This window comes from Camelus dromedarius, unplaced genomic scaffold, assembly GCF_036321535.1.
Source record: "Camelus dromedarius isolate mCamDro1 unplaced genomic scaffold, mCamDro1.pat HAP1_SCAFFOLD_35, whole genome shotgun sequence".
Lineage (NCBI taxonomy): Eukaryota > Metazoa > Chordata > Mammalia > Artiodactyla > Camelidae > Camelus > Camelus dromedarius.
In genome coordinates, this window is record NW_026989813.1 from 130,600 (window position 1) to 155,626 (window position 25,027).

The window sequence follows — 25,027 nt, forward strand, 5'->3', positions numbered from 1 at the left end:
TGTAGTCAAACTGTTACATGTCAGGACCTAAAATACATTCTTTCCTCAATTCCATGAATTCACTTATTACACAATATTAACAAACTACTTAAAGAATGAATCAAAACCATATAAGATATTATTTCTCATGTAATGGAAAAAATAATACTATGAAGCAAATTAAATCTAATAGTGTTAAAATATTCAAAGCCTTTCTAATGATAAAAACTTTAAATATAAAGTATTCTACTTCAAAAATGCTTTCAGAGATGTTATCAATGGTGAGAGGATGTATATATCATATATAGTTTTCTGTTTATGAATTTGATTATATTATAGCAATGGAACAGTGTAATATTAAATTTGAAAAATGCATATCAATTGAAGATATAAATTAACCTCAAATTTGGGTTGTAAATAATTTTATATTTAGCTTTCAGTTTTCTTTATGTTTTTATATAATTTCAGGAAAATAATTATCATACATAAATGTACAGATCTGAGTCTTTATCTAATATGTCTCAATCTCAAGAGTTCTAAAACCCCTCAATATCCTTCTTTCCTTTCTTTTTTCTCCCTTCTTTCCTATTCCTTTATTGGTAATTTGGGGTATAAAAGTTAATTGTTGGCAATATTTTATCAGAACTTATATTGTGAATGAAGGATGAAAAATATATACATATATACACACACACATATAGTGATGATCCAACTTGGAATAAATATTTCCATATTTCTATGAAAAATTGTGAATGAATTTAACGATAGTATGTTATTCCTTAACATTTTTCATAATATACAGTATATGTACTTACAACTTTATACTGTGAACTTAATTGTTTAATATCTACCTTCATGCATGGAATAGTTTTTATGTTATTATAAAGCATACTTTAATAATGTGATAAAGGAGAATGACATGGTGTTAAGAAATTATGTTAATGTAATGGGCTTTATGAATTCACAAATTAGCTGAGCACTGAGAGGGATTGGAATTAGATAGGCAAATCTCTTGAGGGGAGTAGGGCATTGATGTGTAAAAGATTATTCCTGAGAGTGAGAATAGCATGTGTATGGCCCTGTAGCATGAGGGAACATAGTAAGTACGAGGCTTGTAAGAAGTATATCTATGGTAATGATCATGAAGGTGAACAAGGAGTGATTTGAGGCAACTAACAAGGGTAAGGCCAAATATATAACAGTCAGCATATTACAGCAGGCTGTCCGGCCAGCCGGCCCTCCGCCCGCGCCGCGGGGTGGGCAAGCGCCCCGCGGGGGTCTCGGGCTCCCAGCCCACTGCCACGCCTCCCTGCCACCCGCTAGGCGTCGTCCGGGGACGCCCCTCGCCGAGAGAGACCCTCAATCACAAGTCACCCCGCCCTCCCCACCGTCCTCGCCGTGCCACGAAACCCCGCCCCCGAACCGCCCTCCCGATCTCCGTGCAGTACCCCTCGCCCCTCGCCGGGAAGAACGCAGTGACTCCAGCAGCCCTGTCGGCTCTTTGGGCCCAAGGGGCGGGCGCGGCAGCCATTGGCGGAGGCCGCTGCCTCCGGCTGTCAATCCCGCGGCCCGGCCCCGCCCCACCGGCGGAGCGTGGCAGGACGCAGGGCCGCGGGGGCTGTCGGGACGGCTCCAAGATGGCCGCGCGCTTGGGGTCCGCACCTGCTGGCAGCCCCGAGCCCCGTTCACTGCCACCGCTGCTGACCAGAGCCGCCGGTCGGCCTGGCGACTCCGGGGGCTGACCCCGCGGGGCGGGAGGCCGCCATGGCGACCCTGGAAAAGCTGGCGAAGGCCTTCGAGTCCCTCAAGTCCTTCCAGAGGCCGCCACCGCCGCCGCCGCTGCCTCAGCCGGCACCGCAACTGCCGCCGCCTCAGCCTTCTCAGCCGGACCCGCGGCCTCAACCGCCACAGCCGCCCGCCCAGCCCCCTCAGCCGGCACCGCAGCCGACGCCGCCTCAGCCGGTACCACCGCCGCCGCCGCCTCAGGCCCCGCAGCCGGCACCGCGGCCTCAACCGCCACAGCCGCCCGCCCAGCCCCCTCAGCCGGCACCGCAGCCGTCGCCGCCTCAGCCGGTACCGCCGCCGCCGCAGCCCTCTCAGCCGGTAACGCCGCCTCAGCCGGTACCGCAGCCGCCTCAGCCCTCTCAGCCGGTACCGCAGCTTCAGCCGGTACCGCCGCCGCCTCAGCCCCTTCAGCCGGCACCGCAGCCGCCGCAGCCTCAGCCCTCTCAGCCGGTACCGCCGCCTCAGCCGGTACCGCCGCCACCTCAGCCGTCTCAGCCGCCGCCGCCTCAGCCGGTACCGCAGCCGCCGCAGCCCCCTCAGCCGGCACCGCCGCCGCCGCAGCCTCAGCCCCCTCAGGCGGTATCGCCGCCGCCTCAGCCCTCTCAGCCGGTACCGCCGCCGCCTCAGCCCTCTCAGCCGGTACCGCCACCGCCTCAGCCCCCTCAGACGGTACCGCCGCCTCAGCCGGCACCGCACCCTCAACCGCCACCACCGCCCGCCCAGCCGTGGGTCAGGAGCCGCTGCACAGACGGTGAGTCCCTGCGGGCCCCTCCCCAGCCCTGCGCGGGTCTCTGTCCCTCCCTCGGCCTCCCCTGAAGGCCCCGAGGTGGTCCGGGCCCCAGGCCTCTGCTTTCCCGGGTGCGAAACTCGGGAAGGAACGGGGCTGTGTTGTGATCCGAGGCCGCGCGTCCCGTTCGGCTTCTTCTGGGCCACTCCCACCCCTCTCCTCCTCCGGGCCAGGTGTAACATTTTGTCTTCCCTTTTCAACTGACGGTTTAAAACAGTGTTTCAGATAACTGTCAAAACACTATGCATGCAAAACCCTAGGTTAACTTAAGGGAAGGAGTAGGAGAGAAGGGGGAAAGGAGCGAAGTTCACCGGTCACTTCTGTGGGGGTGGGTTAGATGGTCACAGTGGTGAACGCTTAACTGCTACATGGCCCCGTGCGCTTACCATCATAGTCGTTACTGTTACTAACCCCAGACAGCACTGGTGTTAAGGAGGCATGACCACGGAACAGGTGCTCATTGAGCTTAATTTTACACAAACAGTAAGATTTCCAAGGAATCAAGACAGGCAGTAAACGCCAGCTGCAGAGGACAGCTTGTGCAGGGTTGGGAAACAGCATGGCATGATCAGAACTTTAGTTTGACTGGCTTGAAATGTAGAGGGAAAGGGAAACTTCACACTGATGAATCAGAGAGGAGATAGCTGTTTTTATTAAACTAAAATGGTTAAATGAGCCTTGTTGGTTAATGATTTGCCCTAGCAATGTGAATTTGGATTCTGCAAGTATTTTATAAGTTCTGTAAGAAGCTTGTTTTAAAATTTCAGAACCCTTAAGATATTAGAAGTTCAGTTTTATTTTAGAAGAATTTTTTTTAAAAAGTCTGTATTTAACTCAACTAGAATGGAGTTCCTTTAACATAGGAGACTTTATTATCTCATGTATTAATACCTGCTAGAGGCACACAATGACAAATGTGATTTATAAACAGACACATACAGACACAAGGAAAACAGAGCATGTAGCTTCAGTAACAGTTTAAGAGAAAAGTCAGAAACAGAAATTTTCCCTGGTCAAAATATCAAAAAAAGCACCTGGGTCTTATATCCCTTAATTGATTTGAGCTCTAAATTGACAAATACACATTTTTTTTAAAAAAAAATTGCTAAGAACAAGATTCTTTTTCACGTTGAATAATAATTTTGAAGTTTAAATAAATACCAACAATAGAGCTATGAGGGAGGAAAAATATAAAATACTGATTTTTTTTTTTAACTTCACCATAAGGTGCATTCTTAAATACATAGGAGAGAACTGTCATGATTTGCGCAACTCGCTTGCAAATAGTTCAACAGTATTAACGATGATTGAATTTAGGTGGTGGGCATATGGGTATTTATCATCCTATTAAATAGTTTTCTGTACTTCTGAGACTTATAACAAAACATTGAAAGGAACCTGTTAGACATAATGCTGTATGTGAAGTAATTTGTTCCCTTTGTGAAATTCTAGGAAGGTTAAAATAACATCAAGAAAATCACAAGCATTTACGATATAATCAGAACTACCTGAGGATCTGTGAAACTTGTTGAGTTGGTGAATTTTTTAAAATGTCTTAAAATATTTTGTTTTTACAAAGATTACAGGAGTAAGAGAAGATAAATTTTAATCAACTCTTAATATTTTTTTCCTGGTTGATGTGATATAATTAAATGTGGGGAAAAAAAGGTAAATTCTAAAAGGAGACACTACTTTGATGGTTTTCTATGGTGGAAACTCAAGCAGGAGGAAGTTTAATTTAAAAACATAAATTACTGCTCTTTGTAGTACATTCTAAGTTGTCATTCTTTGAATGCCTTCCTTTCCAAACAGGTGTGTTATTCTGGGAGATCATCAGGACTTCTGGGTATTTGGAGGTATTGACCTAACCAGTGGAACTGCTGATTTATAAGAAGTTGTCCAGAATTTTGGAAAACTGATTAGTAGAGGTAAATAATGTTTCCTTGGCAAGTGATGACAGAAAGTGACTTAAGTGAATTTTCCTTTGTTTTTAGGCAGATGTACCTAACCATGTATGTTAACAATGATTACAGGCTGGAGACCGAGAAGAACTACCATTTTTGCCGGCTGGGATGAAGAAAAAATCGGACTTCTGGGTTCCACAAATGGGCTGAGGTAACTAAGACAGAAAATGTATCTTCTTGGTCAACATGTAACTCAGGGTAATCACAGATGTGTTCCATTACCTGATATTGTTTTAATTTGGATAAATACTCAAGAAAATTTAAGAAATAGAGTTTGTTTTTGCTTTTACATCAGTTTGGCAAAACAAAACAACCTCTTAATTACTAAGTACAAACCAATTTTTTCATTATTTTTAAAATATTTTAGTTTCTGTTTATATTTGTTTTGTGATAAGTAAAATCTGTAAGCTCAGAAAATAGTCAAACCTAGGAAGCTGCTTCTGACAAGTGAATTATCTTATTGAAAATCTGATATAGATCCTTGGCATTAATTTTCAAGTTTTTACATTTTCCTTGGATTTCTTCTATCTAGGAAAACAACATGCTCTTTTAAGATGAGTATACTCTGATTATAGTCTCTCCTTTATGGATTCCATACTAAATTGTAACCATACGTATATTTTACCATTTACAAAAGTGCCTGATTGGGAAGTATAATACATTGATTTTGTAAATTGAATTACTCTAAAATTTCAAGGATTTATTTTTAATTCAATTATGATTTAATTTTCATTTGTCACTGGCTCTTAATGCTTTATTTTAAAGTGTCTCTCATAGGCCCCCTTCTTTCATCTTCTTCCCTTAGGCTCTCTGTCCAGTAACTCTAAGTTCTTACATGTTCAAGGTAGGCTTGTGTATTTTTTTAAAGGCAGGTGCACCAAAAAGCACTTTCCTGTGACTATCCTCTGTTTTGTTCATCATTTATGAGTCCAAATTTTATAGAATTGGTTTAAAGAATATCATATCTTTCTTATCATTGTGTCTGGTTTTTAAAATGCTTTCCTTCTGACTCATTTCCGCATACTTTAAAATAATAATATGAATCAAATAAGTATGGGAATAAAATCACAGTTACTTGTATCATATTTGATTCCATGTATATTGCAAAGTCTTATTATTATGTTGGTGTTATGAACATGCATTTCATAATACACTTATTTACATGAATCAGATCTTATTCATTAAGGTCACTTACTTTTAGAAATATGTAATTTCTTGTGAATACATGTATATAGAAATACATGTGTCTTTCTATAATTTAAGCAGCTTAGAATACAGATAAAATAAATCCAAGATACAAGATAATATGCCTTGCATTAATTTAAATTCATTTGAATTAAAAGACAATTTGAATATTGTTTCCCATTTTCTACTAGCTTCTTGATCATATTCAGCAGCACATTTACCTTTACATATAGTTAAGGAATCTTTTTTATTTCTACTGTAGCTCTGTCATAATGGAAACTCTGCAGCAGAATCAGCTGTCATCTATCCCGTGTGGCCAAGTGCAGAGGTGAGAATTCTCATTTGTGGGATGACCAGTCACAGCTTTAAATGTTTTTACTGTAACTGCTCTTATAAGGTAGCAAGCTAGAGAGAGAGAGAGAAACAGAGAGAAGAAAAGAGCTCTCTCCGCATATTCCCATGTGTATGATGGCATTAGTCTTCTTCTGCTGTATTTTTCTAGAATGTGTGTGCGTGTGTGCATGTATGTGTGAGATAGAAATGTCTTGTCTTTGTCCTAATAGCCACTCTTCTCTCCCTCTAGTTTTTTCTCTATCCTCCCCTCCTTCTTCTTTTTCATCAATATCTTCTCTTTCAAAAAATTCTTGATAAATCAAATTTCCAACTTCCTCATTTTTAATATGGTAAAGTTACTTGGATCCCCAACGTCAAGGGGTCTCATACTTTAATGTCTGTAAGGATTGCCAGGGACACCTTTTAAAAATACAGATTTCCAGGCCTTACTTTGAGCAGTTCTCTTCCAGTAGATCCAGGGTGAGGCTGAGCATCTCCGAGCCTTACCCCTTCATATTATGGTGCAGGGAATCAGGGACAGTTTTCCTCTGGGTCTCCCTGCTGTTGCTATGAACAGTGGCTACAGCATCACTAATATTTTTCTTTCTTGTTTTAATTGCATTAGTATTATCAACCAGTTAATGGCATTTTCTTAAAATTATGGTCAAAGGCATAGGCATTTGATTTATAATGGTATCTGCAAACCACTCTTTTAATGAGTTAATTTGTTTTGCTTGTATTTCCACAATTGTAAATGCTGTGATTTAAGTGACTGCTTTGCTTCAACTACAGGAGAATGTGAAAACACTCTAGGAGAGAGAGGTTGCATATATCAATGCAGACTCATACACAGAAGGTAAATTTTATTTCAGATTGTCATTAAATAGTATACCAGTATTAAAGTCTGTCAACTCCAACTCATAAACTAGGATTATCCTCTTTCTATGAGATGCCTCAATAATACCTCCATTTCTCCATTTTACCAGAGAGAACATTATTGTGATTCAAATGAATCAATATGATTCATAACTAAGCTATTGATCCTAATTTCTTTAGTATATTTACCATTGGCCTATCTTGGATTACTACTTAAAACTTTAGTACTTTTGACATTCTTCCTGTGGAGCTATTTTTAAAAGTTGGGCTAAAGTATTTCATACAGAAATAGTTCCTGTATGTATTGGAACAACTCTGAAATAAGCACCCACTACAGACTTCCTTTTGACCCTGACATGTGGCATGTGCATCTGTAGGCTTTCATCGTGTTATGGTCATTTCTAGGTAAGTGTCACAGGATACATGTTAGTTACTGACACACTCTAGTCTAACGTCTTGATATTGAATTGAATGAATGAATAAAAACGTGAACATTATGGCCTTACCACTTCCTTTGCCAAAGACCCCTAGGTACTGCTGCCGTAATGAGCAATGGCCCTTACTGTTACTGCAGGAGCTGCGGCCTTAGCAGCAGAGTCTGCCTCTGCAGTCTCCTATCCTGAGTGTTTGCTGCAGCCTCTCTGGCTCCTGAAGAGTTATTTCCACCTTGTGTTTTAGTTTTAGCCAGACTGTCTGTCTGTCTATTTATCTACCTACCTATCTATCTATTCTAAAATTTTATTTATTTATTTTTACTGAAGTACATTTGATTTGTAATATTAGTTTCAGGTGTACAGCGAAGTTACACAGTTATATACATATACATATACATATACATATACATATACATTGTTTTTAGATTCTTTTCCATTATAGGTTATTATAAGATACTGAATATAATTCCCTGTGCTATACAGTAGGTCCTTGTTGTTTATCTGTTTCATATATAATAGTGTATATCTGTTAGTCCTGAACTCCTAACATCTCTCTTCCCTTCCCCCTTTCCCCTTGGGTAACCATAGTTTCTTTTCTATGTCGTGAATGTATTTCTGGTTTGTAAATAAGTTCATTTGTATCATTTTTTTGTTTGTTTACATTCCACATATAAGTGATATAATTTGATATTTGCCTTTCTCTGTCTGACATACTTCACTGAATATGATAATCTGTAGGGTCCACCCTATTTTTAATTCTCCAGGAATGATGCCTTCAATTTGAAATCTGTTATATCTTGTTTATAATTAGAAAATAAAGTTAGAATTAAATACAGGTTTTAAGTCCATTTGGAGGTATTAAAATACTCTCTTATTTATTTTGCAGGCAATTATACTCTCAGAGTTGACTGTATACCCCTTCTTTTACAGTTGGTATATAAACTGACAAAAGAGGTATGTAAGTAGATCTGTCATAATGTTTTTTGATGAGTGGATAAATCAATAACTTTTGTTTTCTAAATTACTAATATTTAAACTGGTGACAGACATAGCTGATTTGTATAAATAACAAGTCAGAATGAGCTTTAATACACTACTTATGTGACATAACTATGAGAACAGTAGTGCTAGTCTCTGTTCTAATAATAGTTCCTAATAATTGTATACATTTGTTAAAATGTGCAGGGTCTATTGTTTCATGGGGCAGAGTCTCTTTGATATAACAGAAAGAATACTGAGCTGGGATGGGGAAGCCTTGGATGTGAAGATTGCCTTGGCTATTCATTCATTCATTCATTCATTCAGCAAGTATTTATTGTGTGGTTACTATGTATCAGGTCCTATGAAATGAATTCTAGCAGCTACAGTGATAAAAGCACAAGGTTTCTGAATCCAAACACTTTATAATCTAGAGAGGCCACAGACCTGTAAATGAGGACTTATACTTCACTTGAATATTGGATACTATATACAGTGGAGGACAGTTGTGGAGGAGAGAAGTTAAAACCCTGGGGTAGCTGGTGAGGTTGGAAAGCATTAGAAGGTGTTTACAGAAGGATTAGTGGTTAGGCTGTAAAATGGAAGGATGTGAAAGTGGGGAGAAGGTTTCTCCTCAGAGGACACAGGACCTAATAAAGACATGGATGTGTGAAAGAACATTTCCCGACCTCTGGGTAATGCAATATAACCTAAATGTAAGGTGTTGGTGAAAAAGCTGGCAAGAAATGGGGCCTGACACATAGGCCTAAGTGTTCATAAATCTGGTGATGGAGAAATTAAAGAATCTTTAACAAGGTTGTATATTATCATTTTTATTCATTAGAAAAATTACTCTGTATCAGTGCATTGAATAGGTTAAGCTGTAGTAAGTCTAAAAGCAAAATGGAAATAATTCCACATAATTATTTAGCGCACAGGAATTTATAAATACTAGTTATTGATGTAAAAAGTACTCTGAAAATGCTAATGCACTCTGAATCTCTAAAAATTATGTGATCTACTCATTGAGTATATGTGTGCTTCATTTAAATAACCCCCATTATAGAATTTAACTGTAAAAATATTTCTTTCAAGTAGGTATCACTTAGATGACAGTGGGAAGTAGATGTCACATCTCTGTGGTCCTGTTTCCCAATCGCCCTTCATCTTGCCCTGTCCTTTTCACTGTTAGTGTCTTTAACATCTCATCCTCCCAAGTGAGCATTCTCCCATGCCCATCACAACTCCCACCATACTGGGAAGCTTAGGTCCTTGATCCTTTTATTGAAATGTCCCATAAAAACATCTTATCTAAAAGCACGCTGTAAAGACAGCCCTTGTTGGGGAATCCTTCTCAGGAGATACACTTACACTCTGTCCTACAGAGGAGGCTCCTGCCTTTATAGGAGGGGTAGTAAGAATTTTAGGACCAAGAAGGAGAAGCTTAGGTCTATCCCCTTTGTACATTTATTTAATAAGTATTAAATGTGTAAGTGGTTACCATAATGACAGGATAAATCAAACAGAGATTCTGCTATTAGTGTGTTACCTGTGTAGCCAGGAGAGACTATGATCAAGAATTTTCAAATCCAAGATAGAGATTAATATCACCAAAGTGAATACAGATAAAAGTGTGGGAAGCAAAAAATAAATATCTTAGTTTATTATTTTACATGTTGGAACTAAACAGCCTGCTTAATGGGAAATTGCAAGTTTTTTTCCCATTTTAAAGCCTCTTTTATGTTAATTTGAATTTAATTTTCATGCCACTTTATATACAATATATTTGTCTTTCAGAGTTTTTGTTTTAGGTAGTTTTTTAACAGTTTAACTGGGAAATTAAAATGTATCTTTAGAAGTTACATTATCAGGATGAACTAATTAATTGTCCAGAAGAGAAGAGTGAGATTTTATAATCTTTTTTGATTTGATTGTCAGTGGAGGAATCAGACATCATTCATCTGGAGAAATGCTGTTGGTTGCTGAGTGCTCAATCCCGAACTGGATGATTTGATTTAGAGACATTTGGCCCATTGGCTTCACCACCAATTTGTCCATCTCTGAGTGAAGATGGGAATCCTTCTATTTTCTACAAATGTTCTTTGGTAAACACGTGAGCCTTGTTCCACCTTTGGAGCCTTGTGTAAGTCGGTTTACCTTTCTGCACCTGAATATTCTCATATATAAAATCAGTTTGACCAAGACAATCATTATGAAACTGTGCTCCAGTGCGGTGCCTCAGCATCTGGTGCAAGGTCAGGGTGGTGGACACTGAATAGGCAAAGCTCTAGCTTCCACACATGACCTCACCTCTTCCTCAGCTGAGTAGTGTCTATTGTATTTCTTTTATATAGAAGAAGGTTCCACTGCTGTATCACTCTCCCACCCTTAAAAAATTAAGAAACCACTGGACTAGACCATCTCTAAGGTCTCCACTTAGCTCTAAACTTTTCACTACTATATATATATATAGTATATATATATATTAAATGAGGTTTACAAGGAGTAGTTGTGGCTGATAATCACAAAAACTGTATTTGAAATCGGAAAGCTTGGGTTCTGCTTCTGATTCAGACCTTTTTAAAAAAAATTTCTTACTTTTAGCAAGTCATTTAACTACTTCTTAGCTTCAATTTTCTGCTCTTTGAGGGCACAGAATTAGATTCTTGAAATAGTCTGTATTCTTCAGGTTTCTAGTGTGTTTTAGAAATATTTGTTAGGGGAGCTAGAACAGACAGGGCTTCCACTTCAGCAGTGCAGTTATGTTTTTACCTTTTTAGAATTAGAGATTGAGAAATCATTTCATTTGAAAACAAAATGATTCCATTTATTTTTTATGAAAAGTTTAAAATCCACAGGATTAGATTATAAATTGCCCTTTATTTCTGAAATTTAATATATTTATGTATACAGATTAAGTGGTACAATGAAGACTGCAGTACAGAATTTCTTTCTCTTATAATATAGTGTGTTAGTTTTCTTTGCTTCATGAAGGAGCTGTATGAAGCTTGTTAATAACAACACAGTATATCTTTGATAGAGTTCAACTTTTCTTCTTCTTTTTTCCTTTTTCTTCTTAGTCTTTCCAAATTAGGATAATTGTGGTCTCTGACTTTTTTCCAGTTACATTTTTAAAATATACTTTTATTTTTTACATTCTACAATCACTTTAGACTTTTGGAATTAATATAAGTTAGAGACAGGTAGGCAGACAAAACCAAACACTAAATGATAGTATTTTCTTCTAGGAAGTTAAATTTTGGTTATAATTATGCCAGGGGGGGAAAAAAAACTTCCTAAGACAGTGGAAACTACTGATAACTTTTAAAAACTAAGTCAGTTTATGCGAGTCATGCCTCCTTTCATAAGCATGTCATTATTAACAGGAAGTTTGTTGGCTGTGATTTATTCTGTGTTCCTATTTTACAGGGTTATTTAACGCTTTTGGTGAAAATCATGACAGCCACATAGATTTTAAGGAGATATCCTGTGGGTTATCAGCTTGTTGCAGAGGACCTCTGGCTGAAAGACAGAAATGTAAGTGTGTTAAACATCACAAAATTTGGAATCTATACAGAGAAAAAAATTAGCATCCATTCATGTAAAAAATCATCTGATTAAAGCTTGAATTTTCATCCCTTTGGCAAATAGCAATCTCTTGCTGAGGTTTTACTGAGGTCAGTGTAAAGTTCAATCATCTGTTCTTTTTTACTGTGGAGTAATTTAAGATCTTTGTTATTAATAATGGTTGATTTTCCAGATGAATGTACAATTCATGATAAATGAACTACATCATTCATGATGTGTTTGAAAATGTTAAGCATATAGAAAATATTTTCTGGTAGTCTATATAGAAAATTTGTCTTGCTTAACTTGAATTCCAACTTATTTTCTAGCACTGTGTATATTGATATTTTATTAGCAAAATTAAATTTATGATAAAACAATTTTATTAAATACTAAATTTATCTTTTAAACCTAGCTAAAATATTATAGCATAATTTATAAGCATATTACATTAATAAATCTTAAACATATTTGGTTAGGAAAATGCAGCAGTTTACATTTAATTGGAACCTAATTCTTATATATTCACTAGGGTCATTATCTCTGCATCTTTGTAAAATACAGCTTCACGAATACTGCATATTTTGGGTATGATACTTAATAGTTCAATATTCTTTAGTAATGTTGTACTGTGATGCACTCAATTTAATAGCATAATTGTTACACGGGTGTGTGAAGTAGATAATTATTAAATCTTAAAACTTTAGATTTCTTTTATCTTCCCTGATAGTATACCATTACTCTAACCTAGCTTTGTGATAGATTATTTGTTCACATTAAATTTCTGGTATTAAAGAGGCTGAAGTCTTTTTTTCTCAATTGAGGTTAATTATTGTCTTAAATTTTTTTTAATTTATTTTTTGCCAGTGGACTAGTGGAAGTTAACCAACTAGACTAACTAGCAATTTTGCTGATATTGATGTTAATTAGCAAAGTGCTGATATTTCGGATTTTTAGCTTGTTGTATATAAACTTCATTGAAGATTTGAAATTGTTCTTAGGCAAAAATATTGGGTGCACATTAATTACATTGGAGACGCAAAATCTTTATACAGTCATCTCTCATTATCTGCTGAGGATTGGTTCTGAGACCCCCTCAGATACCAAATCCATGGATGCTTAAGTCCTTATGTAAAATGGCATAGTATTTGCATATAACCTATGAACATCATCCTGTATACTTTAAATCATCTCTAGGTTACTTGTAATACCTAATATAATGTAATTATTTGTAAATACAATGTAAATGATATGTAAATAGTTGTCAGTGCATAGCAAATTCAAGTTTTGCATTTGAGAACTTTCTGGGAAAGTTATATATATATATATATATATTTTATATATATATATATATTTTTTTGATCTATTGTTTATACCTGTGAATGCAGAACCAATGGATACAGGGGGCTTACTGTACCAGCTTTTTGTTGATTCTTAATGTAGATGGAATATTTTCAGCATTGTAAGAATCAACTCTGAAGTGATCAGTTTTAAATATTAGAAATTAATTTAAAAGCTTGAATTACCTTCTCAAAATCTGTGAGATATTGTATAGTAACTTGGCCCTTTTTCAGTTTGCAAGAAATTTAACTTTAGATTTAGGTGAAGGATAGAGTTCTCTAAGCTGGCTAATGATATAAGGAGAGAGACTTGTGAAGTTTACAGGAATTCCTACAAGTTCAAAGGACTTTAAGGACACAGTGTCCTCCAAATAAGAACTTAATCCAGAATGTAGTTGTTTGAGGAACTAAGTAATTTTACTAGGGCAGCTTGTAATAAAATGTATTATACTTCAGAATATGAAAGTAATTTCCCTCCATAAGAGTTTCTTTTCTTTAGTTTGCTTCAAGGTATTTGATGTTGACGGTGACGGAGTTCTTTCTAGGGTTGAACTGAGAGACACGTGGTTGCACATTTAGAGGTCTGGAAGGACAACTGCACCGATGATATCCTGGTAAAGTCTGATTGCATACATCTTCTTGCATGTAAACTTCCAACAGGAACATAGAGTGAAGAATTTTTTAAAGGAGGTTGAGAAAAAGATTTCTTACTACTTCTAGGTTCTATATTATGCTACTCAAAATATTCATAGCCAAAGATGCAAAATTGGGAAGAGAATTTGCCTTAGAAAATTTAATAAACTGAATGTATTATGTAAAAAAAAATGAAACCACTGGAAAATTGTCATAAATTTTTAAGGTAAACAAGCAATCTATTTCTGTAATTAAAAAAAAAAAAAAGAAAAACCTTGACCGAAAATACTTTATACTTCAGCTACTGGCTAATAAAAATGATACCTTCTCCTTCCTAACTACTGATTTGGGTTTCTGGTTTTAAAGTAATTACACGTGGATGTATCCAACATTGTAGAAGACCCATAGAATGCGCATGATACCACAAAGGTGAGTCTAGCAGAGACTAATTTATTCTTTTCTAAAAATACATTATATTCTGAATTGGTGTACATACCTTATATATATATACTTGAATCTCTTCTACATCATACCTGCTAAATGATTATTTGGACCTGTCGTTACAATACCTCCAAGTTGTCCCTAAGGAAAGCCCATTCCACCTTTAAACAACTCCATTAAGTGTTATTTACATAAAAACATTATATTTTATAAGCTAGGCATTTTATAAAAATTAAGTAGAGACAGCCCTTGCCATTTGTAGTTTATAATCTTTACTTCTCCCATTTTAATACATTATGGTAAGACAAAACTTATATTGAGCAAAAGAAGCCACAGAATAAAAGAACACATTGTACAATTCAATTTATATGAAATTCTAGAACAGAGACAGAACTAATGTTAATAAGTGTTACAATAGTGATTTTGGAGATGGGTCATTTAACTGGGAAGGACCATAGGATATCTGGGATGATGGAAATTATTTTTTATCTCAATCTGGGTGGTGTATATTGTTTAAAAAAATTTTTTTTTCAATAATATTGGTGAGGGTCTGTCCTAAGTTCTTTAATAGCAGCCAGAATAATTGTATAATAGCAGAAACGAGCATGTACTTTACAAAGAATAAAGCCTTGAATTTATTTAGTTTCACAACATTTATTAAAGATATTATAATAGGTTTGCCTTAATGTCTATGTATCCCTGTGAAACTGAAGATAATCCATATATGTGCTACACATATGAGTTAATTTGACCCTTTCTATTCAAATGTTGACATGTACCAAGTAGCAGATGGTAGGATGTAGACCATAGTGGTCTTATACAGGCTTAGAAAAATAAGTAACATTTTTTTTAATCACAAATCCAGAAGAAATCATCATAGTCTTATTAACTGACACTCAATAGAAATAAATAATAGAAATGAATTTTTCAGGGCTTGATCTTTGTTTGGCAATTCAGATAACCATCTTCATTTACTTTTCTGCCCAAAACTAAGGTAGCCATTTCTATTTGGTATATATGAAAACAGAAACATAGGAAAGTTTCTTTTAGGAAATAACTTATGTAGAGATACAATTTCCATCGCCTTTTTTCTGGGTGTTTTATAAGTATGGAGGTTATCATTGCTGTCTATTTTTGTGTAAGACCGAGTTTCTTCTTATGACTGTACTTTTGAACATTAAAAAAAAAGATCATTTAGCTGCTCCATCTCCGTGTAACCATAATAATGAAATGGTAAAAATTTAGAATAGAATTTGGACCTTTCAACCAAACCTATTACCCATATTCACTGGTGACTAGACTGTGACAATATTACCCATTATTTTGTACCATTACATTGGTATTAATATACTTTAATGGAAGTTGCATCATGAAAGCCAATAAGTACCATCACAGTGCTTTAAAATCTTTTCTTATAATGAATGGTATTATATATTGAATGAATACATGAATATCATTAATAATAAATAATATTAAGTATCATTAAATAATAAATCATTAAATAATAAAAATATAATTAAGTAATAAAAGCTAAGAACATTATTATTCATCTAGGATTGTTAAGGTGATTGTTCAAAACATGAAGTAAGAGGCATTTGGTTATATTTTTGCCTCCCAAGAAATATTGTCTACTGTATATAAATGTAATTTTTGGTACACTTTGACACCAAAAAATAAAAAAATACTGCTTTACTCAACTTGTGAAAGTAATGTTAAATTTTATTTTGAGGAAATGTTAATATAGATACTCATTTATTATATATATTTAGTTCTTTTAAATCTCTTAAGAAGTCTAATAATGCCAGATGTTTTAAAGAAGATCTTAGAAAATTGTTAGGGTCAAAGGGCATAATCCAGAGAGTTTGGAAAAATGCTTTCAAAGTTAGTAAATAATCCTTTTTCTCTACCCAGAACCTTTTGTGGGTTCTGTTAGTAAACTTCACCTTGAACCAGAAGATACTGTGAGTTATTTCCCAGGTCTTACTGGAGGAAGATTTTTGGTGATAAATTGCCCACGTTATGACTCACTACTTCAGAGTTTGGTTACTTTTGAACTTATTTTTGCTGGCCTACTTTTAGATGAACATATAGCATCTACATTAAATCATTAGTTTTCTTTCAGGCAAATGACCATTGCAAGTTTAATAAAACAGATTTTATTCAAATAATATAAGAAAATGAAGATTTAAGATGTTCTTAAATATTGTTTCTCTTTCAGAATGGCCATCTTAACTCTAGAAGAATATCAGATCTGGAGTGTGAAAAATGTTCTTGCCAATGAGTTTTTGAATCTACTTTTCCAGGTATGTTTAAGGTAAATGACAGAGACCGAGGGCAGTGGTACCAGTAGTTCTACATCTTTTCCATTATGTAGTAGTTAGACAACTAGACTACAAACCATATATTGTCAAAAGAACTGCATTGACCTGTACACCACCTGCAGATGGTAAGTTAGAGCGTGCGTGCTTCTCAGAGTCACAATGTGCATGATAGGAAAGTAGAGTATAGCTGATAATGTTTATCTTAATAACTCATGATAGAGCAGATTATAAACTCATAGAAAAGAATTTAAAATGTAAAAGCCATTATAATTTGCTATTTTTCTTTACTTTTTTTTTTTTTTTTAAGACCCTTCCTAACAAGTAACGCAGTGTGGACAGAGACATAGATCATAAGTTGGCAGCTGTAAATTTTTCACAAAGTATACAATCTTTCCAGTTAGGAGGTTATATTAGATGCAAAGCTGTTTCTTAATTTTCTTTTTTTTCTTTCTTTCTTTCTTTTTTTTTCTTTTTTTTAATTTAATTCTTTAGAAGGCCCAAAAAAGGTTGAAGGAGAAAGGAGGAAAGAAAAACTGTCAGGGGTGAACATGAAATCATAAAACTTGCCAGATTTTAACTATTTTCCAAGTTAAAGTAGTTCTCTTTGCTCCAATTTAAAGAAACAACTTACAGTTTCCCATTTTTCATAGTTCTTCATAAATATATGTTGATTTAATAGTATTTTACAGGGTGTGAGTAGGGACAGACTGGAAGTTCAAGATTTGTAAATACTGACAGTATATATAGAATAGATAAACAAGTTTATACTGTATAGCACAGGGAAATATATTCAAGATTTTGTAGTAGCTCATGGTGAAAAAATATGAAAACAAATATACGTGTATTCATAAAGGACTGAAAAATTGTGCTGTACACCGGAAATTGACACAACATTGTAAACGGACTATAACTCAGTAAAAAAATAAAAATAAAGATAAAACTTTTAGAACACTATAAAAAAAGTAGTATTTTAGATTTTTCTTATTTTATTTCCTTTTCTTATAAAAGCACCCCTATGAAGATCAATAAGACTTGATATCTTTATATCTATCATGATCCTCCATTGTAAATACAGATTAACCTGCCTGTGACACAGCTATGTTAGAATAAATGAAAATTGAACTCTTCCTGACAGCTAATAACTAATGTATATTTAAAGCATATGAAATCTGATAAGCCTATGATACCCATTTAAATCAATCAGTTGCTCTACTGTCAGTTATCAGCCAGGATCTAAGTTGATGTCTTTATAAAACATAAATACATATAAAAATAATATAAACCTACTGTAAACAGAAATGACTTGCTTAGTAATATGAAAATGGTGCAGCTATTTTAATCTCATTTAAAATGATGTCCTCAATTACTTTAAGTTATCATTAATTATATAAACATTTTGACCACTTAAGTTTGTGTCTGAGTCATCTTGCAGCTCTTACATAGCAAAGCATTTTGAACTTTTATATTGCCTTTCCTATTTTCTCATGCTTATCAGGGACTTGCATAGGCACTATTTTTACTATGACTCTATAAACAGATGTATGCCTGAGATTTTCTTTTGTGTCTCAGTGTCTCTAGCATTATATTACTGACAGATTTTTTGTTGGTTATCAATCTAATTTTTTTCTTGGTATATATAGTCCTTTCAAATATATATATATATGTAGTCAGTTTACACTGTTGTGTCAATTTCTGGTGTACAGCACAATGCTTCATTCATACATGAACATACATATATTCATTTTCATACTCTTTTTCACCATAAGTTACTACAAAACAGTATTGGATATAGTTCCCTGTGCTATACAGTATGAACTTGTTTATAAATTGGGAGTTTGATTTGCAGGTACTAAATATTAACATTACATTTTATGATGCTCACTTTATCCCATATTCAGACATGTTTTTAAAACTTTATGTTCACTTAATATATAAGTAAGAAGACTTAATCTAAATTGTTTTATTTTCTGTCTGTTTCTAAAATAGAATTAGCTAGTAAATTCAGTGATAAAAGCTTGAATTATACTTTTATTTTATTTGCCAAGATTCCACTCCTGGCTGACCATTTTGGGTATTTAAGTATAAAGTAAGTAAATGTCAGTAGAATTAGGAAACCATTCCTGTGGTAATATTATTTTCAGTCCTTTCAAATAAACTCAGTGCCCAATATTTTGCAGAGGAAGCATTCTAAACATGATCAGGGTCTTCTATCTTGTACGTTAGAAAGCGTCAAATGTTAAACAGTTTGATAAACAGAATAGTGCACCACACTGACCCCTACCTATATCCATGCTCTAATCCTGAAATCTGTGAATATGTTATTTTACATGGCAAAGGGGATTTTGCAGATGTATCAGGTTAAGGACTCTGAGACAGGGAGATTAGCCTGGATTATCTACATGGGCCTAGTCTAACAACAGGAGTCCTTAAAAATTGAAAATCTTTCCCAGCTGTGGTCAGAAAGATATGACTTTGGAAGAGGGATTAGAAAGCTGTAAAGCTTTTAGCTTTGAAGATAGAGGAAGGGCCATGGGTAAAGAAGTGTGTGTGAACTCTAGAAGCTGAAAAAGACAAGGAAATACATTCTTCCTTTGACCTACAGAAGGGCATAGTGCTGCTGACATCTTGATTTTTAGCCAAGTGATACCTGTTCCTGACGACCTACAGAACCATAAAACAATAAGTTTGTGTTGCTTTAAGCTGCAAAATTTGTGATAATTTGTTACAGCAGTGATAAATATAAGTATAGGGGAGATAATCCAAATTTATGGATTGGAGGGCTCAACATTTTAAAGATGTCAGTTCCCCTTCAACTGATTCAAAGGTTTACATGTGCACATCAAAATCCCCAAAAGTTAATTGTTGTTACTGTTTTTTTGTAGAACTTGACAAGCTGATTCTAAATACATAGAGAAGCGTGAAGGGCCAATAGCCAAGATGATATTAAAGAACAATATTAAAGGACTTATTATAAAACAATATTAAGTCTATGTGATAACTACCTAAAGTTAGACATATAGACCAATGGAACAGTATTGAATTAAACCCTGTACCATACATGAACAGTAATTTTAGATAGATTATAAACCTAATAAATTTGAAACATAAAGCAAAGCATCTGGGGGAGGGTAAAGCTCCGGTGGAATGTGTGCTTAGCATGCATAAGGTCTTGGGTTCAACTCCCAGTACCTCCATTAAAATAAATAACCTAATCCCCCACCAAAATAAAGCATCTAGAAAATAGTGTAGGAGATATTTTAATGACTTTGAAGTGGCAAAGAGTTCTTAAACAGGACACAGCACTAAACATAAAAGAAGAGTTTTAAGTTGGACTTCAGTAAAATTAAGAATTATTTTTATCAAGAGATACCATTAAGAAAGTGAAAAGCTAAGCCACACGGTGGGAAAATATATTTGCTATACCTATATCCAACAAAAGACTTGTATCTAGGGCATATAAAGAACAAAAACCAGTGGAGAAAAAGGCAGAACCTTAATATTAAAATGTGCAAAAAAATTGAACAGGTGCTTCTCACACACACAAAAAAATCCACATAAGCTATGAAAAGGGGCTGACCTCTTTAGTAATAATGGAAATACGTACTAAACCCACACTTGGAACACCATTAGGCATCCACTAGAATAGTTAGTTGTTAAGTGATACGAAGCATTGGTGAGGGCAACAAGCAATGGGGACTCTTACACATGGCCAGTGGGAATATAAATTCTTACAAATACTTTGGAAATAGGCTTTTTGAATGAAAGTTATATATGTATATGTGTGTGTGTATATGTGTACACACACACACACACACACACCCTATTACCAAGGGTAACCCATGTGTGTACCCTTCAGAAACTTCTACATCTGAGCACCAAAGGACATCCAGAAAATTCTCATAATCACTATTTGTTATACCCCCAAATAGAAAATGACCCAAACACTTTTCAACAATACATGACCATAAGTGGTGGCACATGCATACAAGTTGTGTACTTTAAAGCAATAAAAATAAATATACTAGTTTACAGAAAACACTAGTGGATGAATCTTACATAATTTTGAGAGGAAAGTATGGGACCAAAAATTTCAAAAGCAAAAAAGCCAATCCATGGTGGCTGAATTTAGGATGGTGAGTCCATCAAAGGGGTGCCGTAGTATCTGGGAAGAAACCCAAAGTGGAACAGCAATGTTCTGTTTCTTGACTGGATGAAGGTTACATAGATGTGTTTACTTTGTGAAAAATCACTGAGCTGCATACTTAAGATGTGTTCACATTTAAGCATGTATTTTATATTTGCATTTTTTAAAAAAATATTTGCTTGCAAAAAAAGATATCCAAAGCCTAAGTATTTATTAGTAGGAGGATGAATAAAACAAATGATAGTATATTCAAATAATGGAATACTATTCAACAATAAAAAAGAATCAACTACTGATACAAGGATGAACCTCAAAAGCCTAATTTATACATCTCATTGTCAGGTAAATTTTAACTCAGAAGGTAAACAAAACTGTAAACAGGCATGTGCCCTGGGGGGAGGGGTGCTTTAGCCTTTGTCTCCTCAGACCTGTGCCATTACTGGCACATCCCGCAAGAAGAGAGGCAGGGCTCAGCCACAGCTACCATCTCCTCCTGTGCATAGTGCCCGGGCGGGGGCGGGGCTGAGGCCTGAATCTGCACGTGGGGGCTCCACAACCTCCTAGGCAGGACTGAGACTTGTTTATAGCCTGAGGCAGGGAGGATCTTTCTACCCTGACACCTCAGAGAACTTGTGCTGCCAAGAGAAACAAGGAGCTCAGATTTGGCACAGAGCGTAGGCGGGGCTGTTCCGCGGTCTTCCCCGAGCCCACCTACAGACCGCCTACCCGAGGCAGAGCAGGCAGCTGCACAGAGCAGCGGAGTGACCAGCACCAGGAGAGGGCACAGCACCTGACCACGGTGCTGGGATGGGGTGTGATCTGCCCACCTGCCTCCCCCTGAGCACAGCATCTGACTGTGGCATCAGGAGGGGGAGTGACCTGCCCGCCCACTGGGTAAGAGCTCAGCTTCTGACCTAGTGTTAGGAGGGGGCACAATCTGCTAGCCAACAGCCACTGAGAGCAGCACAGATGAGGGCGCCAACCGAAGGCCTATGAAACAGCAAGCTGAGTTCGCGAAGCAGGACGAAGACACAAAGACTTCTCGATCAAATCATTAAGGGCACACCATCTCCAGGTTAAGTAGGTAACTGATACTCCTTAAGCCACGGTGCCAGAGAGATATGAGCAATGTGAATAAACAGAGAAACCACTCCCAATGAAAACATCAAGAGAAATCCCCTGAAAGCGTGATCAAGGAAATAGACATTGATGGCCTACTAGATCAAGATTTCAAGAAAATAGTGATCAAAGTACTGAAGGAACTAAAAGAAATAGGGTTTAGGGATATAAAATATGTCAAAAATGAAATAGAAACTATAGAGAAGAACCAAGTAGAATTAGTAAACTCATTGGCTGAGATGAGAGCTGACCTAAAGGCTGTGCAAAGCAGACTAGAAAATACAGAAGAACAAATATGTGATCTAGAAGACAGGACAACAGGAAGCACCCAATCAGAACAGCTGAGAGAAAAACAAATAAAAAACAATGAAAACAATATATGGGACATATGGGGTAATATAAAGTGTGCCAATCTATGCATAATAGGAGTTCCAGAAGGGGAAAAAGAACAAAGGGGATTGAAAAGGTATGGGAAGGACTCATGACTGAAAACTTCCCAAACCTAAAGAAGGAATCATATCCAAGCACAGGAGGCTCAGAGGGTCCCAAACAGGAAGAACCCAAACAGACCCACACCAAGGCACATCCTAATCAAGATAGCCAAAGTCAAGGATAAAGAAATGATCCTAAAGGAAGCAAGAGAAAAACAGAGTGAGTTACAAGGGAACCCCCATAAGGTTTTCAGCTGATTTCTCTACACTGTTTACAACAGCTAAGACATGGAAACAGCCTAAAATGTCCATCAACAGATGACTAGATAAAGATGTGGGATATTTATATGATGGGATACTATTCAGCCACAAAAACTGACAACATAACGCCATTTGCAGAGACATGGATGCTCATGGAGAATGTTATTCTAGGTGGAGCAGAACAGAAAGAGAAAGAGGAATAACATATGAGATCACTCATGTGTGGAATCTTAAATATATGCAAGATCTTGTGGTAACTCACAGCAAAAAAAAAAAGTGACAATGAATATATGTACGTTCATGTATAACTGAAAAATTGTGCTCTACACTGGAATTTGTCATAACATTGTAAAATGACTATTACTCAATAAAAAATGTTTAAAAATAAATAAAATAAAATATAACCGTTAAAATACTGTATAATGAGAGGTGTGATGTTCTAGTATCTGTTCTAAGAAGTACGTTAGACACACATAATAGCCAATGGTCAGAAAGATCACATGTTATCAGCTACCACCCCATGCAAATTAATGGCATTTAGTAGATATTCATATATGTGTGTACATATATAAAATGTGTATTAGTATATATGTAAATCAAATAAAATAATTATATTATAATCTAATGTAAAATCATATCAGCAAGCACACTGTGCTGACATAAGTGTCTTGGTGTAAACAGATTACAATTTTTCATTGAGTTTTCATAATGGGATAATATTGTGAACCAAGTGGAAATTGTAAAAAAATGTTATCCAAAAAAAAAAAAAAAATCCTGACTACATGAAAAGATGCACAGTTACTATAAGGGCTCTCCCCTTATTTACTATCAGTGTCAGAAAGTCTCTTGGAATAAGTTAGCAGAATTAAAAACTCTAAAAAGACACAAGAATGCACTCTCTGTTAAAGAAACCAAAAGAAAAAACAAATGAATGGACAATTAAGATCCTACAGATAAAAATACCAATTTTTATGGGAAATAGCCTTAATATAAAAAATAATGAGATTATATTCTAATTTCACTTTTTGAATAAAGATATACAAAATTTAGCTGAATACTTTCGTATTTTGCACTTATGAAGAAAAAATGTATTTGCAATGAAAAAGCAGCCATTATCCTGCCTTTTGAGTATTCTAAAGTTTTAGGTTTGAATATATTTCATCTTAAATGGTCTTAAGCACTATGCACTGGTTGGTGTTTTAAAAATACCAGTGTGTGTGGAACTTCTAAAAGTGATTCAAAAAAATTTATATTTTTGTAATAATTTAGTAACGGCCCAGATATTATTTTTAACAAGACTACTCACCATGGAATGCTGCAAGATTTTTTCAATGAGTTTATATTCACACATGTTGAAGATTGTCACTATATTATGAGAAAATGTCAACCATGGCAGTATTTTGACTTGAAAACGAGATAAGATGAGAAGCATATTTTAAGTATAAATGATTGCATGCCTTTAAAGACAAGAAAGTAAAAGCATGATAAACTCTGACTTTGACACACTTAAAATATAAAAATTAACATAATGTGATTTTACACACTTGTCTTTAACTCTTTCAGTACTTTCTCAGCCCCTTTCCCATTACACCTGCGTCCCCGCTCCTGACCGGCGCGGTGTACACACCTCCAATCACACGGGGGAAGGGGGACCCGGGCGGTGAGGACCAGGGGCGCGGACACTTACGCCCGCATCCCGGCTCCTGACCCTTAGTGTACACACCCCCGATCACACGGGGGAGCGGTGGCCCGGGCAGTGAGGACCAGGGGCACGGACACTCACCCGCTCCCGGCGGGCAAGGAGAATAGTCGAAGCGGGCCCGCCAGCGCACCCGTCCCCTCCTGCCCGGCCGGCCGGGACCCCAGCTCGGTCAGGTCCACACACACCCCGGCAGGAATCGGGCTCAGGCCGTGGGAAACCGGCATAAGTTCAGACAGCGGGCGGGGAGCGTCCTCCTCCCGCGGACACGCAGGCAGCGCTGTCCTGGAGCCTCCATGGCGCCGCCCGCTCAGTACTGAGGAAAACAAGCTCCGCCCCCAGGGAAGACGCTGGCTGCTGATGCGAACTGCGCATGCGCACCGCCACCTAAGACACGCTGGCTTCGCGCGCCCCCTGCAGGTCCTCGGGGGCGGTGCAGGATACTCAGAACTCACTGTAGAACACATGACCCCTCCCAGCCAGGATGCTAAATCACTGGAAATCTCAGTGCCCTGGCCTCTTTGTTGATGGCACTGGCGATGCTCTCATCCAGCCATGCCTGCTCTCTTGCCTGACACATGCCTCAGTCCTTGGAATCCCTCCTGAATCAGATTCTGTTCTGGAGGAAGGACAGGTGCAGAAGAATCTCAAAATTCCAAACTTAGAAGATGATCAGAAACGCAAACTCAACTCTGTCAACTCCCTGGGGTCCCCTGAGGAGTGTGGTTTTCTCAGACCATCTGCCCTGTG

The 25,027-nt window shown here is 36.9% G+C and overlaps 1 protein-coding gene across 8 annotated transcripts; it reads left to right on the forward strand.

Annotated features, from left to right (window-relative positions):
* The first annotated feature begins 876 nt into the window (after window positions 1-876).
* On the forward strand, window positions 877-23,357 carry LOC135320830 (uncharacterized). Of its 8 annotated transcripts, none has more exons than XR_010380177.1 (12): window positions 877-2,515; window positions 4,364-4,479; window positions 4,585-4,666; window positions 5,321-5,359; window positions 5,963-6,028; window positions 6,826-6,889; window positions 8,230-8,297; window positions 10,260-10,464; window positions 11,751-11,858; window positions 13,728-13,842; window positions 14,228-14,290; window positions 16,521-23,357. XR_010380177.1 is itself a non-coding variant. In XM_064483885.1 (2 exons), the coding sequence occupies exons 1-2, from the start codon at window positions 1,744-1,746 to the stop codon at window positions 4,015-4,017; spliced, it is 786 nt and encodes a 261-aa protein (XP_064339955.1). In that variant the 5' UTR covers window positions 877-1,743; the 3' UTR covers window positions 4,018-4,086. The 8 variants fall into 8 exon arrangements, 1 of the variants encoding a protein (XP_064339955.1); XR_010380179.1 differs by lacking the exon at window positions 5,321-5,359 and having other exon boundaries at window positions 16,521-16,605; window positions 19,506-23,357; XR_010380175.1 differs by having other exon boundaries at window positions 4,585-5,359.
* The last annotated feature ends 1,670 nt before the right edge of the window (window positions 23,358-25,027 follow it).

What these genes read in the sequence shown, in the direction of transcription:
- LOC135320830 (XM_064483885.1), top strand. Translation starts at nt 1,744, where the DNA reads ATGGCGACCCTGGAAAAGCTGGCGAAGGCCTTCGAGTCCCTCAAGTCC.